Genomic DNA, 16,336 nt, shown 5'->3' on the forward strand with positions numbered 1-16,336 from the left:
ATTTTTTTTAATTTTTTAATTTTTTTTTAATTTTTTCTATTTTTTTTCATGACCTAAATTTTTTTACGTGGCGACTAGAACCGACAAATTTTTTTAGGTCACGGGCTAGATTTTTCTCGGTCATGACCCAATTTTTCTTGGTCATCACCTGATTTGTCTAGGTCATGGGCTAGATTTTTCTAGGTCATGACCAAATTTTTTCTAGGTCATGACCTTATTTTTCTAGTTCACGACCTAATTTTTATTCTAGTTCACGACCTGATTTTTCTAGGTCATGACCTAATTTTTCTAAAGAAAACTTTTTTCTAGGTCATGACCTAGTTTTTTCTAGGTCAAGACCTAGTTTTTTTCTAAATTTCAAAAACTATTCAAATTTTTTTATTTTACAATTTTTTTTTAACTTGCATTACATCTCCTTCAGTTTTTGAGATAAAAAAGAATGGTGAACTAACAAACTGTGTGAAATTTTACGCTGATTAATTTTGCAGTTAATAATTTTTTGCTAATCATTCAATTTTTCGAGATATGCGCCTTTAAACAAACCTTCCTCGGTCGATGCGAGAACACAACCATAAACGCAAGGTAAAACACATATCCGCCAAATCCAATTAGCCTGGTTGGCTGATGAATAGCTTCAATTATAGTGTACGCCAATAATCCGCCAGCGATTGCAAGTTTGAAAGTTCTGGAAACTTCGGAAACTGTTTTTTGATTTCTGAAATTTTTTACATTGGCACAAATGCTCTCCGTTTTGCAAAATTGTCCAATTTCGTTGCTAAATCTTTAAAAACCCGTTTGAAATTTTCAGTGCCAACTAGAAAATTTAAAATGAAGCAGACCCAAAAAAACAGGGTCACATAGATAAGTGGCGCCGCTTTTTGATAGTTGTGGATGCCAGCGGCAACTGAAACTTATTTTGAAAATATGTGGACATCTGGACACTTCGAAAAACCAGATAGACTTACTTAAGTAGCCATGATAGACCAGTAGAAACGGCAAAATTGCAGTTAAACCAAAAAATGGAGAAATCTTTTGAAAAATCCTTTGAAAAATGTTAGCATTATTTTCGAATGTTCCTTTAGTGACTGAAAAATTGTTATGAATTTCAAAATTAAAAAAAAATAAACTCACTCATCAAAGTTTGATCCCAAACTCCGCCATTTTTCGAGCCTTCTTCTTCATTTTCGTTCATTTTTTTTGTCTGAAATTGAAATTTTTTTCTGAAAATGCAACAAAAATGTTTAGCACGTCATAAAGAGCACAAAGAATTTTAAGTCATAAAAAATTTTTATAGGTCTTTTTTAGGGAGAGGTAACACGTGTTGGGTGTGAAATTGACTTGAAAGTACCTTCAGAAATTTGGAATTTCTAAGAATCTGAGATTCTGAGATTCTGAGATTCTGAGATTCTGAAATTCTGAAGGTCTGAAATTCTGAAATTCTGAATTTCGTGAGATTCAGAAATTTGGAATTTCTAAGAATCTGAGATGCTGAGATTCTGAGATTCTGAGATTCTGAGATTCTGAGATTCTGAGATTCTGAGATTCTGAGATTCTGAGATTCTGAGATTCTGAGATTCTGAGATTCTGAGATTCTGAGATTCTGAGATTCTGAGATTCTGAGATTCTGAGATTCTGAGATTCTGAGATTCTGAGATTCTGAGATTCTGAGATTCTGAGATTCTGAGATTCTGAGATTCTGAGATTCTGAGATTCTGAGATTCTGAGATTCTGAGATTCTGAGATTCTGAGATTCTGAGATTCTGAGATTCTGAGATTCTGAAATTCTGAAGGTCTGAAATTCTGAAATTCTGAATTTCTGAATTTCGTGAGATTCAGAAATTTGGAATTTCTAAGAATCTGAGATGCTGAGATTCTGAGATTCTGAGATTCTGAGATTCTGAGATTCTGAGATTCTGAGATTCTGAGATTCTGAGATTCTGAGATTCTGAGATTCTGAGATTCTGAGATTCTGAGATTCTGAAATTCTGAAGATCTGAAATTCTGAAACTCTGAATTTCGTGAGATTCAGAAATTTGGAATTTCTAAGAATCTGAGATGCTGAGATTCTGAGATTCTGAGATTCTGAGATTCTGAGATTCTGAGATTCTGAGATTCTGAGATTCTGAAGATCTGAAATTCTGAAATTCTGAATTTCGTGAGATTCAGAAGTTTGGAATTTCTAAGAATCTGAGATTCTGAGATTCTGAGATTCTGTGATTGTGAGATTCCGAGATTCTGAGATTCTGAGATTCTGAGATTCTGAAAATTTGAAATTCTAAAAATTCGAAAATCCAGGATCTCTTTTGTATTTTAATAATTCCCAGGAAATTCGAAATTTCCCTCTCAAGGTAGTCTCAAAAAAGCGGAAAACTTTTAAAACTACAGTAACCAAAAAAAGCAGAAAATGCTCAACAAATTTATTCCAAACTTACAAAAAATCAAAGTTGCGAAATGCCAGACCAAGCCGGCCCGCGGACGGCCCGGCATCCGGCAACTATGAAAAAATAATCAATTAGGAATCTCATTACAATTAGTGATTTTGGCTTCAATCAGAGTTAAAGCTCTTCTTTTTCTCTGGAGTTGGACCTCATATTTTGGAGAATCTTCGTATCCACGACCTGAAGGAAGACGGAAGATCAATGAGAATTTCATATGAAGACGTTCTCCTTCGAAATAGGCGTCGTTTAGAAAAAAAAATCCGAAATTCCCAAAAAACGCCGTTGAAAAGGAAAAAAATTCAAAAAAATGTGCCGCCGAGGAAAAACAAAAAAGTTTCCCANGGGAAAACCTANGCCACGCGAGCGGCGCGACTTTCTTACCGACAATTTTTCCGGATTTTTCTCGCTTTTATCTCCAACAGGTAAAAAACGTTAAAAAACACTGTCGGCCACTTGAAAATAATGCTCTCAGGCGCCGTAGCCTAGTTTTCTCACTGCGCGGGAATTCAAATCCCCTCCCTCGGCGGCACCTTTTTTGAATTTTTTTCATTTTCAACGGCGTTTTTCGAGGATTTCAGATTTCTTTTAAATTTTTTTGCAATAATATTAGGAAAATAGATAACTTTTAACACCTTTTCATACAATAAAAATTTTTGGTCGGAGTCCCCCTTGAAAAAAGCCAAAATTTGAGGCTAACCTTATAGCTTAAGCCTAAAAATTGTAGCTAAACCATCAACAAGTCTGTGTCTACTGGCCAGGTCTTAGTGCAAGGATCTTGCCTAAGCCTAAGATTCAAGATTAAGAGTCAACTCTAAGGATCTAGTTTAAGCCGAAGGATTAAGTCTAAGTCTAGCTCATGTACATCGAAATACATGGCCCCCAAAAAACCAACCTCCATTGATAATCTTATTATTGCAGTACTCCAACTTGAACTCTTGTTTGAACCAAATAGGAACATTTGTTCTTTCCTAGATAATCGACTTGATGAAATCCAAAAATTTCGTCGCCACATTCCCGGTCTCCCAATCCATATATGCGTGGGTAGAGGCTCCGAGAAGGGTCAGGAATAGAAGAAGAGAATAGGAAGCCATTTTTATGGGATGGTATGAAAATCGAGAAAAGATAGAGGGGTTTTGAACAGGGGGCGCTAATCGAATAGAGCCGTTTTATGATTGAAGAGGAATTTGAAAATGGGGGGAAATGTAGAAAAAAGGATTGTTGGAAAAGCACCGGAATGGGAAAATTTTGAATTCCAGAAGTTTAGAGCTGCTATGAGGAAAATGTTTTTAAAAGCTAAAGACAAAAATATACAATTTGTACAGATAATCCAAAAAAAAAACAACTTTACGAGTTTGGAATTCTGAAGCAGTCAGGTCGTTGAGCAGCTTTGCATGACTCTGGAGACGATACCAGAATTCCTAAAAATTGAAAAGAAAATTTCTGCTTGTCTCCTTCTCTAAACATGTATCTCAAGTTTTCCAATAGGAAATCGACTGGAACTCAAAAGTATATAAGAGAAATGTAAATCATTTGTAATTAACCAGTAGAGTATAACATTTTACCCACTTTATCTGTTTATAACTTTTCAATATCTCCATAACTAAGCGAGATACAGGCCCTCAAAGAGTATCATTAAGAGAGCGCAGACAAGCAGACGCTCTAGCTTCTCTGCGCTCTCCCCTCACTCACTTATCTCTCACCTGCAACAGTAGCATTCATAAAACATGCAATTGATCCTGCACAAAGTGCCCTTAACACCAAATTCGATACGGTGGACCGTTTACTAGGCGCCAGGCCTCCCAAAAATTCAATAGACATCCCCATAGATGAAAAGTTGGAAAATCCACATAAAGCATACGTGGCAATCAGAATGGATTTTTTCTGGAAGTAGATATTCTGGAAGAATCTGAAAGCTTCTGGACTTACATGCAGCTTTTCATCTTTCTGAAGGTTTCCTAAATTGTTGTACGCCACAAATTCGTTGACAGCGGTTTTAGTACCCATTAGTTGAGCCACTCTGGAAATTTTGGGTTCACAAGCTCATAACTTTGATACTAATGAAGCAAGAAGAAGTTATCAACTAGTATCATTTATGAAATTTTATAAGAATAATTTTTGCAGTTGGCGAATATTTTCTAGCTCTTCTAGTTTTTTGGAAAACTCTATTAAACTAACAACAACGTCTGATTAACATCATCAGTGACTCCCATAATGTAGGCCAATGGGAAGAACGCATAACCAAACAACATCTGAAATGTCCATCCCTCGTATCCAATCAAATCTCCAATATAATTCATAACAGTGTCCAGAAGCGCTAAAAGTGACATAATGACAACTAGAGTAGCTCCAATGGCGAATACGGTAGGCACCATGGAAACTCCCGCGGAGCATAAAGTGTCAAAAAATCCCTTTTTGTGAGAGTGATCTAGTTGGAAGTCTTCTTCCTGGAGAATTTCTTTATTTTTCATATTTTTCGAAATGGCAGGTTCAACTCACCTTTATCCTTGTTTCTTCCACCTCTGGAAACATAATTTTCGAGCAGGCCAATGACATTGGAGCTGATAACAAACTCGCAGTGAGCAAGTAGATTGGGCAGGCTCCAAGAGCCACGTAAGCTGCGAATACAGTACCAGCTACACATGCGAATCCACTAGTCACAATCGCAAAGATTTCAGAATCCGTGCACTTTTCAAAGTATGGAGCGATCATCAGCGGAGCCTCGGTCATTCCCAGGAACGTGCACGCCCACGCATTTACAGATTCCACTGGTGTGGTCCCTATGAGCACTTTCATGAACCATGTGCTCTTTTTCAGGACTACTTGAATGATTCCAAAATAGAAAAGTAGTGCTACAACTGCAGAGAAGTAGATCAAAGTTTGAAGAGAGGTGAAAATAAAAACTGGCGCCAAATCACAGATATTCGGAGGACCAGCAATAAAGCCGAACATGAATTTCGCTCCGACTTGAGCGAATTCCAGAAATCCAACTATCAATTTAGCGATTTGTTGAAAAAACCATTGGCCTGTTGACCACTTAAGAATGATTAGTGCCAAGCAGTAGTGCATAATTAGAGCGCTGGAGACCACGGACCAGTTGATCTGAAAAATGTCTGCTTTCTGTCTGAGTGTCTACTTTGACCTAATTTATTTCCATTCCTGTAAGAGATATCAAAAAGTTGTCAACTAACAAAGTTTTTATCACATTATCAGAAACATTTTGTTGAATTGTCGCGTTTTGATATCTCCAACAGGAATTGAGAAAAATTGGGCCAAAGTTAAATTGCGTCAAAGGAGCATAACTCCGTTCATTCGTGGAATTATTGTTTGAAATAAAAAGTAAAATGTATAAGTTAAAAAGATCTACAAAATGGTATAAAATTTTACTATGCTGGGATTTCGTGTATTGGGCTAGAAGCTGTAAAACAGCGGTTCGATATATTCGAATTTTGGGTTTTGGACCAGAAGCCGTGGGGGAGCCGAAGTCAACCCGGATAGCGTCGACACGGGTAGACCACGCGCCAAGCCGCATAACAGGCCTGTGCGGCAACAAATTGCCGATTGCCGAAATTGCCGAATTTTTGTTGCCGATTTGCCGTTGCCGAAATCGGCAACGAAGAAAAAGTTGCCGAATTGCCGTTGCCGATTTCGGCAATTTCGGCAACTGAAATTTTTTTGAATTTAGAGATTTTCACAATTTTATTAGTCAAAAAAATGATTTCGAAGTTCGAAAAATCAAATTTTGAATACCATCATCCCTCAGAGTGAATTTTAGAGGAAATGTGTCCCAATAATCATCAAAAATACTTGCATCGGATCTAAAAATGGGCTTCAAATTTGTGAGCATAGGAGAAAAATAGATATCATGAGTCACAACTCATCAAAAAAAATTATCCAATCTGTCTCAAACTCTAGGGAACGTGTGTCGTGAGTTGCCTAACAAGTTGAGCGCACTATTTTCAAAACTCACAATCGGAAAAAATATTTTCAACTTTTGGAATACCCTCTATTGCTAAAGAGAAATAGTTTGCAAAAAAATATGGTCTTGAGTTGCCAATTTTTGTAATTACTTTTTAAAGGAACTTATGAAACACATTTTCTGTAGTTCTGAGCCTGATAGAAGCATTTTCAGGTGAGTTACGTATCCTTTTTACTAAAAAAAGACGCAAAACTTTTGTTGCCGAAAATTGCCGAACGTTGCCGAAAAGTATTCGGCAAATTGCCGAGTTGCCGAATTGCCGAAAATATTTTGTTGCCGCACAGGCCTGCCGCATAACTCAGCTCAAACTTGGAATTTTTGTTTGAAACAAATACTAAAATGTAACACTTGCAAAGATCTACAAAATGATGCTAATTTTGATTGTGCTGGAGTTTTGAGTTCTGGCCCAAAAGCCAAGAAACAGCCGGGACGCAAAAGCTCACCTTCATCCGATTATTCGAAAAAGCGAACATGAACGCAATATAAAAAATATATGCGAAAAACCCGAAAAGTCTAGAAATATCATGAATTGAATCCACAATTGTGAATGCCAGCAACGCCAAAATGAATCCAATTTTGAGACCTCTGAAATTCGAACTTCTAGAAATTTCCGAGTTTCCGAGAAAGCTTACACTGGTACGAATCTTTTTTGCTCCACAAACTCTGTCACTTTTTGAGAAAAATCGGTGTATATGACTTGAAATTTTTCAGTGGTCACCAGAAAGTTCAAAACAAAAACTAGCCAAAGGAATAGGGTTATGTAGATGAGAGGTGCCGCTTTTTGGTAGTTATGGATGCCGGCGGCGACTGCAAAAAGGACATCTGGACATCTAGACAGACAGACGGACTTACTTAAAAATCCATGAAAAGCGAGTAGGAACACAATTACAGTTCCTATTCCACAATAGGGCCTCAATTTTAGCCAGAATTTTTCCAAAAAATTGAAATTGTTCTCCAAACTTTTTGAGGTCACTGAAAATGATATATAGGCCTAGAATTATTTTTTAGGCCAGCTTGGAACTTACAAGAATAACTTCTCTGTAGAACACTCTCCCCCCCGATGTCCTCCACATCGCTGACCTTCATTGCGTTTTTTCTGAAATTTTGGAATTTGTCTGAAAATTTGGAAACCGATAAAAAGGTGATAAGAGGAAACAATGATGTTGGTGGGGGTTTTATTTTTATAGTGGGTAATTTGCACATGTGAAACAGTTTGTCAAAGAAAAAATGGGTGGAAGAATTTCGAAGAAATGTAAAACAGAGAAAAAAAGAAATTTTCAAAATTTTGAACATTTTGAACTTTGTATATCAGAATCTCAAAGTACAAAAATTATCAGTTTTCTAAATATTTGAAATTGTGGGTTTCTAAAATGCTGAAGTTCTGAAACTCGGAAAACTGGAATTCTGAACTATTCTAAGGTTCTGTGATTCAGAGATTCTGGGATTCTGAAATTCTGAAATTCTAAAATTTCAAGATATTCTATAGTTTATGAATTTTTTGGAAGTTTAGAATATTTAGAATTTTTATTTAGAATTTTTGAATCTCAAAATCTCAGAATTTCCGAATTTCAGAATCTCAGAATCTCAGAATCGCAGAATCGCAGAATCGCAGAATCTCAGAATCTCAGAATTTCAGAACTTCAGAATCTTAGAATCTTAGAATCTTAGAATCTTAGAATCTTAAAATCTTAGAATCGCAGAATTTCAAAATATCAGGATCTTAGAATTCAGAACCCAAGAATTCAGAATTCTCAGAATCCCAATAAATTCAAATTTTCAAAATATTGAAATTTCAAACCTACAACCTGACTTAACATATTCCGGTTGTCATTTCTTATCATGACCTAAAACTTCAAAATTAACTCAAAATTAACATTTCAAAATGCCAATTCACTCAAAATTTAAAAAAATCATGAAATTTTAAGGCAAAAGAATGTTGTCTGAAATTTCAGAAGCGTTATATCATTTTCTTTAAAAAAACGGAACTATGACAAATGAATCAAAAATGTGCGTTCTGATTGAGAAAATAAACAGTGATTAGGTAGTGATAAGAACAAAAAAAATAAGCCGGAAACGAAAAAAAACACATATCTTTTTAAAAAATATATAAAAATGTGTACAGAAAAGGGTTTTTGGACATTTTTCAACATTTCGATACACATATTTTTATATGAACTCAATATTTCCGATTTCGAACAAAAAATACCAAATGGAAAAAAAAAATCCTATCAAATGATTCGAAAAAGAAAACAGACACACAAAACACTCGAAACAAACACGATCCTCTTTTTTCTCTCACCGCCATCGGGTTTTATTATCTGTCTCCGTCTCTCACTATTTCTTCTCTCTGTTCGTTTTTATCAAAACGTGTTAAATTCAGAATACATTAAAAAATCGTTTGAAAAAGAATAGAGGAAACTTAGAAAGCGAGAAGGTCAGGTGGCCTAGAAAAAAGCAAGAACTCGGCCACCTGGGTTGGAAGTTGGTAATCCTTAGATGGAAATAGGAACTCGGAAATGAAAAGTTGGAAATCAGAATTCGGAATTCAGAAGTCTGAAATCGAATATAAGCAGCTGGGAATAGAAAACAGGAAACCGGAAAAATTTCTTGGTACCTTCTCTAGGCCACCACTCCACTTCCTGTCTTGGTCTCTACTGGTTGAAAAGTTTGGATCTTAGTTTCGTATGTTACGATTTTTCTCTATTTAGCATATTTTGACAAAACAGGAGAACAAAAAACGTTGAGAACAATTCCGAGAAAAATAGTACTAAAAATGAGTCATATGACACGCGATGGTTTGTATTCAAGACTACCAACTTGACCAATTCCACAAAACTTGTGGTTCTCGGAAAAAGGGCCGCGGTTTCTTAGTTACTGAATCTCAGAATCTCAGAATCTCAGAATCTCAGAATCTCAGAATTTCAGATTTCCAGATTTCCAGATTTCCAGAATGTCAGAATCTCATAATCTCAAAATATCAGAATCTCACAATCTCAAAATATTAGAATATCAGAATCTCAGAATCTCAGAATCTCAGAATCTCAGAATCGCAGAATCTCAGAATCTCAGAATCGCAGAATCGCAGAATCTCAGAATCTCAGAATCTCAGAATTTCAGAATCTCAGAATTTCAGATTTCCAGATTTCCAGATTTCCAGAATGTCAGAATCTCATAATCTCAAAATATCAGAATCTCACAATCTCAAAATATTAGAATATCAGAATCTCAGAATCTCAGAATCTCAGAATCTCAGAATCGCAGAATCTCAGAATCTCAGAATCTCAGAATCTCAGAATCTCAGAATCTCAGAATCTCAGAATCTCAGAATCTCAGAATCTCAGATTTCCAGAATCTCAGAATCTCAGAATGTCAGAATCTCAGAATCTCAGAATATCAGAATCTCACAATCTCAAAATATTAGAATATCAGAATCTCAGAATCTCAGAATCTCAGAATCTCAGAATCGCAGAATCTCAGAATCTCAGAATCTCAGAATCTCAGAATCTCAGAATCTCAGAATCTCAGAATCTCAGAATCTCAGAATCTCAGAATCTCAGAATCTCAGAATCTCAGAATCTCAGAATCTCAGAATCTCAGAATCTCAGAATCTCAGAATCTCAGAATCTCAGAATTTCAGAATCTCAGAATCTCAGAATCTCAGAATCTCAGAATCTCAGAATCTCAGAATCTCAGAATCTCAGAATCTCAGAATCTCAGAATTTCAGAATCTCAGAATTTCAGATTTTCAGATTTCCAGATTTCCAGAATCTCAGAATCTCAGAATCTCAGAATCTCAGAATCTCAGAATCTCAGAATCTCAGAATCTCAGAATATCAGAATCTCAGTGTTTCAGAATCTCAGAATCCCAGAATTTCAGAATCTCGGAATCTCAGAATCTCAGAATCTCGAAATCCCAGAATCTGAGAATCTGAGAACCTCAAAATCTCAGAATCTCAGAATCTCAGAATCTCAGAATCTCAGAATCTCAGAATCTCGGAATTTCAGAATCTCAGAATTTCAGAATCTCAGAATCTCAGACTCTCAGAATCTCAGAATCTCGGAATTTCAGAATCTCAGAATTTCAGAATCTCAGAATTTCAGATTTTCAGATTTCCAGATTTCCAGAATCTCAGAATCTCAGAATCTCAGAATCTCAGAATCTCAGAATCTCAGAATCTCAGAATCTCAGAATCTCAGAATCTCAGAATCTCAGAATTTCAAAATCTCAGAATTTCAGAATCTCAGAATTTCAGAATGTCAGAATGTCAGAATGTCAGAATGTCAGAATGTCCTACATTGTGTTACAAGAAAAAAAAAATAAAACCCCCTGTTATAAATTATGATTGAGATAAAGATCTGAAGAATTTTAAAGAATGAAGGGGTTCTCTCAAATTTGGCAAAGCGGACTTTGGACAGACATGAAAAAAATTCTCGAAATTTCGTTTATACAGTGCGTTTCAATATTATACGTCCACTCTTGTTTTTGGCCGTAACTTGAGAACCGGTTGAGATATCAATCTAATTTTATTAAAATTGAATTCAGAGCAACAAATTACATCTAGAAAACCATTTTTGAGAAAAAATATTGAAAACTACTCGAGATACAGAGAAAAATCTGAAAATGTGACATTTGCAACCGTTTCAAAATTATACGTCCACTTCAAAGGTATGTCGATCTTGACCTTTGGCGGAGCCGGAAAAGCTTGAATTTAGTTTTGTTTTTTGCTGCCAATGTGAGAAACTTTTTTCATTATGCTTTTCCTTGTTTTTCTCCACTTTTCAACATGTCTCGTGGCCATTTGCTCACTGATGCTGAAAAAGCCTTCATCGACGCGTTCAAAACCTCTGGTTGGACCAACAGGGCTATCGCGAAACATCTAAATCGTTCCCACGATTGCATTAATCGTTTTGTATCGAACCGGACCCGCAACAATCAACCCAACAAGGCTGGACGTCCTCCGAAACTCAATTCAAGAGCCAAACGATCAATCGTTCGTGTGGCTTCAAACACCATGAAGTCTTGTAATGATATCAAAAAAGAGCTGAATCTTGGAGTGAGCAAGTGTACAATCTGGAGGGCTCTTAAGGATGATCCAAACATCAAAAGAGCAGTCATGCGCCCTGCTCCGAAGCTCACTGACAATCACAAAACTCGCCGTCTCGACTTCGCTCGAAAAAACATGGGAACCAACTGGGATAAGGTATTAAATTTAAAATTATCTATCCAAATTATCTTATCTTTTACAGGTAATTTTTTCGGACGAGAAAAAATTCAATCTTGATGGACCCGACGGATTCAAATCGTACTGGCACGACTTGCGGAAGGATCCAGCCGTTTTTGCCAAAAGGAATTTCGGGGGAGCAGTTTGATGGTATGGGGAGCATTTGCTTCGGCTGGATACTTGGAGCTCGCTTTGTCGAATGAACTCCACAGACTACCAAGACGTTCTCCAGAACCACCTTATCCCGTTTCGTCGTCGATTCAGTCGCCGCCAGTTCATTTTTCAGCAAGATAATGCTGCAATCCATGACAGCCGCTCCACTTTGGACTGGTTCCAATCGAAAAACATCGATGTCTTGCCATGGCCAGCTTGCTCTCCAGATCTGAATCCGATGGAAAATGTTTGGGGCGAGCTGGTTCGTCGTCTTTACCGCCATGGAAAGAAGTATGCTAGTATTGGAGAGCTTCGGGATGCGCTGATTGCTGAGTGGAGTCTGCTGGAGCAGGAGTTCAAGACTAAGAGCACCCAATACATCCAAAACCTTATCAAATCGATGCCAAATCGTCTCTTCGATGTCATTGCTGGTAAAGGTTCATCCACAAAGTATTGAAATATTTTTCATTCTCTATTTTAGCATTGATTCTGAGAGTGGACGTATAATTTTGAAACGGTTGCAAATGTCACATTTTCAGATTTTTCTCTGTATCTCGAGTAGTTTTCAATATTTTTTCTCAAAAATGGTTTTCTAGATGTAATTTGTTGCTCTGAATTCAATTTTAATAAAATTAGATTGATATCTCAACCGGTTCTCAAGTTACGGCCAAAAACAAGAGTGGACGTATAATATTGAAACGCACTGTATGAACACTAGTTACTGTACACCATAACGCTAAAATGCAGACCGTAACTCCAAGCACTTTTAAGATAATAATTTTCAGGAAAAATTCGAATTCCATAATCACCCATTTCTTTCCCTCTTCCCAACTTTACATATATCAGATTGCTGCTCGAATGCCGCGAAGATGATGATGATGATGATGAGCAAAAGAATAAGAGGAAGAAGGCATAAGTTGTCAGTTGGCTCCTCCTCCTTCTCAACTCAAAGATTATGACAGCTCTCTCTCTCCCGATTTTTGAGATGGAGATGGACCCAATAGATATTGCACAAGCTCTCCTTTCCACCCTCATCAATCTTTTATTATACTAACTTTCGGGGTTTTTTCCCGCAAAACGATGACCTAGTGACAATTTGATTAAGTATGTGTTGACAGTTTTATTGCACTTTAAGCTCAATTATCTTGGTTGATTCGAAAGATTTCTAAACTTTGTCAACTGATAAACTGTTCATCATAATATCAGCATTACTTTGTTAGTTAGCAGATTTAGATATCTTTTATAGAATTCGAGATAATTGAGCTCAAAGTGCATCTGTAGGTTTGGCTTTCATCAGAGCATTTACAGTAAAATAGTGTAGTGTTCTCTTAGAGAATTCGAGGTACCGAAAAACCTGTAATAGAAGGGCCCCCACACTGTCAATTTTGAGCTCATTTATCTCGGCCCCTATAAGAGATATCAGAAATGTGTCAACAGACCAAATGTAAGTGGCATTGTGATAAACAATTTTTCAGTTGACCACAATTCGATATCTTTCAAAAGAACCGAGATAAATTGGCTCAAAGTTAAAATTCACAGGTTTTACGCTATTCTTGAATACGTGTACCTAAATTTTGAACCGTCCAATGAGATGTACTATATACTATCCTTACGTCATTTGACAAACAACAAGCACTTGTCTCCTCATCCTACAAGACCGCCCGATAGATCAAAGACTTATTGGTACTTGACCGCGCAGCACAAAGCTACTTGAACGGATATGCAAGAACACAATGATTTTTTGGGAACCTTTTGATTTTTGTCTGAACACAGATAGTCTAATTTATCGTGGCCATTTTCACACACTTTCCAGTTCTGAAAAGTAAGCGCCACCCTACATCTGTCCTTTAAGCTCAATTATCTCGTTTCCTGTGAGAGATATCAAAAATGTGTCAACTGATAAAATGTTGCTGATAATATGACAAGCATTTTATTAGTTGACAGATTCTTAATATCTTTTATAGTAACGGAAATAATTTACCGTATACGCTCTAATAGAAGCCCATGCTATTCGTACACCTTATGCTCAATTAGCTTGGTTCCTCTAGAAGGTATCGAAAAAACTTCAACTGATATCTTATCATAATAATGACTTATCATAATATCAGCAATACTTTATCAGTTGACAGATTTTTGATATCTCTTATAGGAACCGAGATAATTTAGCTTCATCAATTATAGCTTGGCACAGAGACGTAGCTCGAAAGTCTGATTTTCTGCGCCCTCTTATTTTCCTGCACTATTTTTCCTAACAACCTTTTCGTTCTACATTTTTGTCTCATATGTTCCTATATATGTATTCGGAATATGTTTCCGCTTAATTGCATATCGAGAAAAGAACAGATTTTTATCTGGAGATTTCTGGAGGAATATGTATTACATACTTTTTTGCCGACGACAATCTTTGAACTACTGTATCTCGGTTTCTAGTAGATTTTCCAAAAAATGATTCACTAGTAAATTGTGTAAAATTTTGTTTTTAACATTTTTGTAATTATCAACTTTTTGCTATTTGCATGGGTTCTTGAGATATGAGCGCATTTCAGAACTACCATTTTTCTAGCGCTATTAAGGTTCAAATGACATTATCTCAATGGTGGTCCAAAAGCTGAAAATGGAGTCAACTAATAAAATGTGTGAAATTTTATGAAAAATATTTTTGTAATTGATTATATTTTGATAACTTAATTGGTTCGTGAGATATGCGCTATTTTTTTAAGTACATCTTTCAACCTGCACATCTTTGTCTCCAATTGGCTTTATGTAACATTTTAAAGTAAATTCCATATAGTATAAGCTTAGAAAGTAAATGTTATGCTTCACAAATTCCCTTCCCCCAAAATATATCAATTCCGAACGCTTGTGTTGCCCCAAAAGTGCTTGATTGCGAATGATGCACCCCCTAGTACCCCTCGTTAGTCGAAATTGTGTTAAGCAACGCTAATAACGGGCAAAGAAGGGAACACATGCGTATTACAAGTGCATTTGGTGGAAAAGATGGGGGAGGAAAATGGGATACAAACCGGGGACAAAACACTTGACGAACGACTCGCTGATTACAACACATGCCTCACTTCTCTCTCTCTCTTCCTTTCTTCTCGCCTCGCCCTTACCTCTAGAAATGTATACGCACTGCCCACCTCTCTACCTCGCCTGCTTCCGTAGCGCAGTAGGCAGCGCGTCAGTCTCATAATCTGAAGGTCGTGAGTTCGAGCCTCACCGGGAGCAATTCTTTTTTGGTTTTGTTTAGAATCTGGTGGGGTGATTTTGGTGATTTTAAGGAGTTTTTTAAAGTTTTTCAAGATTCTGCAGACTTCCGAGAAACAGAAATTCTGAAGTTCGGAAGTTCTGAAAATCTAGGAATTTTAAAAATCTGAAAAATCACGAAGTTCTGAGATTCTAAGAATTCCGTAGCTCTCAAACTCTGAAACTCTGAAATTCTGAGATTCTGTTCTGAGATTCTGAGATTCTGAGATTCTGAGATTCTGAGATTCTGAAATTCTGAGATTCTGAGATTCTGAGATTCTGAGATTCTAAGATTCTGAGATTCTGAAACTCTGAAACTCTGAGATTCTAAAATTCTGAAATTCTGAAATTCTGAAACTCTGAGCCTCCATTGAAGTATTCAGAATTCCCATCACCGGGTGTTCATCCTCCCACATTCATACATTCCTGCTGTCCCATCGCCTTCCAAAACACTTGACGATTGGGTTTTTGATTGTTATGAAGTTTCCACTTCACCCTCTCTTCTCCAACATCTGTCACTATCCTCCTCTTCTTTATTATTTCGCGCATACTCCAATCATTCCTGTCATCTGGCAATAACCCCCTTTTTCCTCCTGTCTCGTTAGTAACTTCTTCCGGAAAACATTGCCAACAACTGACATGTTTTTGCGGTGGGGGAGGGATTGCTCAGCATTAATCAGCTATACATCAGTTTCGCAAGTCGTTCATCATCCAACTTGTCGTCTTGTTGAAACAGGTTCATTTTTAGGATAGCATTAATAGAGCTCAATTATCTCGTTTCCTGTGAGAGATATCAAAAATTTGTCAACTAATAAAATATTGCTGATATTATGACAAATAATATATCAGTTGAACATTTTTTGATATCTCTCACAGGAACCGAGATATCTGAGCTCAAAGTGCAAGTGTAGGGTGGGTTTTGATTAGTGCATCTACCGTAGGTTCCTGATTTTCGAAGGGGACCAATTTTCTTCAATTTTCAACATTTCATGACATTTTTATAAAATTTTCCTGCAATTTATTTTTCTCATCGCCCCATAAAACTACGCGCAGCAAAACGTAAAATTGTGCAAAAAAAGAGATGCCTTGTCTTTTTTCTCCCATTTCCGGTTTTCATTAGCACGACGCGTTTTTATAGCCTTTTTCCGTTTTTCCACACATTTTGTTTTTCCAGCATCTTCTCACTTTTTTCAACACTTCTTTTTCCCGGAGCCAGGATTAAGCTGTCTGGAGGAGAACTTGTTTTTTCTCATATTTTTTTTTTCAAAGAACTTTGGATTCCCATTTTGCATTTTTTCGAA

General features: G+C 36.6%; 3 protein-coding genes and 1 non-coding gene across 4 annotated transcripts in view; 2 read left to right on the forward strand and 2 right to left on the reverse strand.

Moving 5' to 3' along the window:
• The window catches only part of CBG22412, a gene marked incomplete at both ends in the record, with an annotated part of 9,785 nt that extends 8,593 nt beyond the window's left edge, over positions 1-1,192 (reverse strand). The window contains 4 exons of the mRNA XM_045236739.1: positions 544-685; positions 730-904; positions 966-1,085; positions 1,132-1,192. Coding sequence (XP_045097557.1) covers positions 544-685; positions 730-904; positions 966-1,085; positions 1,132-1,192 — 498 coding nt within the window. The remainder of the gene's footprint in view (positions 1-543; positions 686-729; positions 905-965; positions 1,086-1,131) is intronic.
• A 2,590-nt stretch (positions 1,193-3,782) lies between these two features.
• Positions 3,783-7,500, reverse strand: CBG22413 (the record flags this gene model as incomplete). The annotated part of the gene is made up of 7 exons (XM_045236740.1): positions 3,783-3,856; positions 4,139-4,455; positions 4,614-4,882; positions 4,935-5,537; positions 6,858-6,999; positions 7,047-7,386; positions 7,440-7,500. The coding sequence occupies 7 exons, from the start codon at positions 7,498-7,500 to the stop codon at positions 3,783-3,785; spliced, it is 1,806 nt and encodes a 601-aa protein (XP_045097558.1).
• A 1,864-nt stretch (positions 7,501-9,364) lies between these two features.
• Positions 9,365-10,338, forward strand: CBG22415 (the record flags this gene model as incomplete). The annotated part of the gene is made up of 2 exons (XM_002635635.1): positions 9,365-9,574; positions 9,628-10,338. 2 exons carry the CDS (start codon positions 9,365-9,367, stop codon positions 10,336-10,338), a joined length of 921 nt encoding a protein of 306 aa, XP_002635681.1.
• A 4,606-nt stretch (positions 10,339-14,944) lies between these two features.
• CBG28648 lies at positions 14,945-15,017 on the forward strand. The gene has a single exon. It is a non-coding gene (tRNA).
• The last annotated feature ends 1,319 nt before the right edge of the window (positions 15,018-16,336 follow it).

This window comes from Caenorhabditis briggsae (genome assembly GCF_000004555.2).
Source record: "Caenorhabditis briggsae complete genome, chrV, whole genome shotgun sequence".
Lineage (NCBI taxonomy): Eukaryota > Metazoa > Nematoda > Chromadorea > Rhabditida > Rhabditidae > Caenorhabditis > Caenorhabditis briggsae.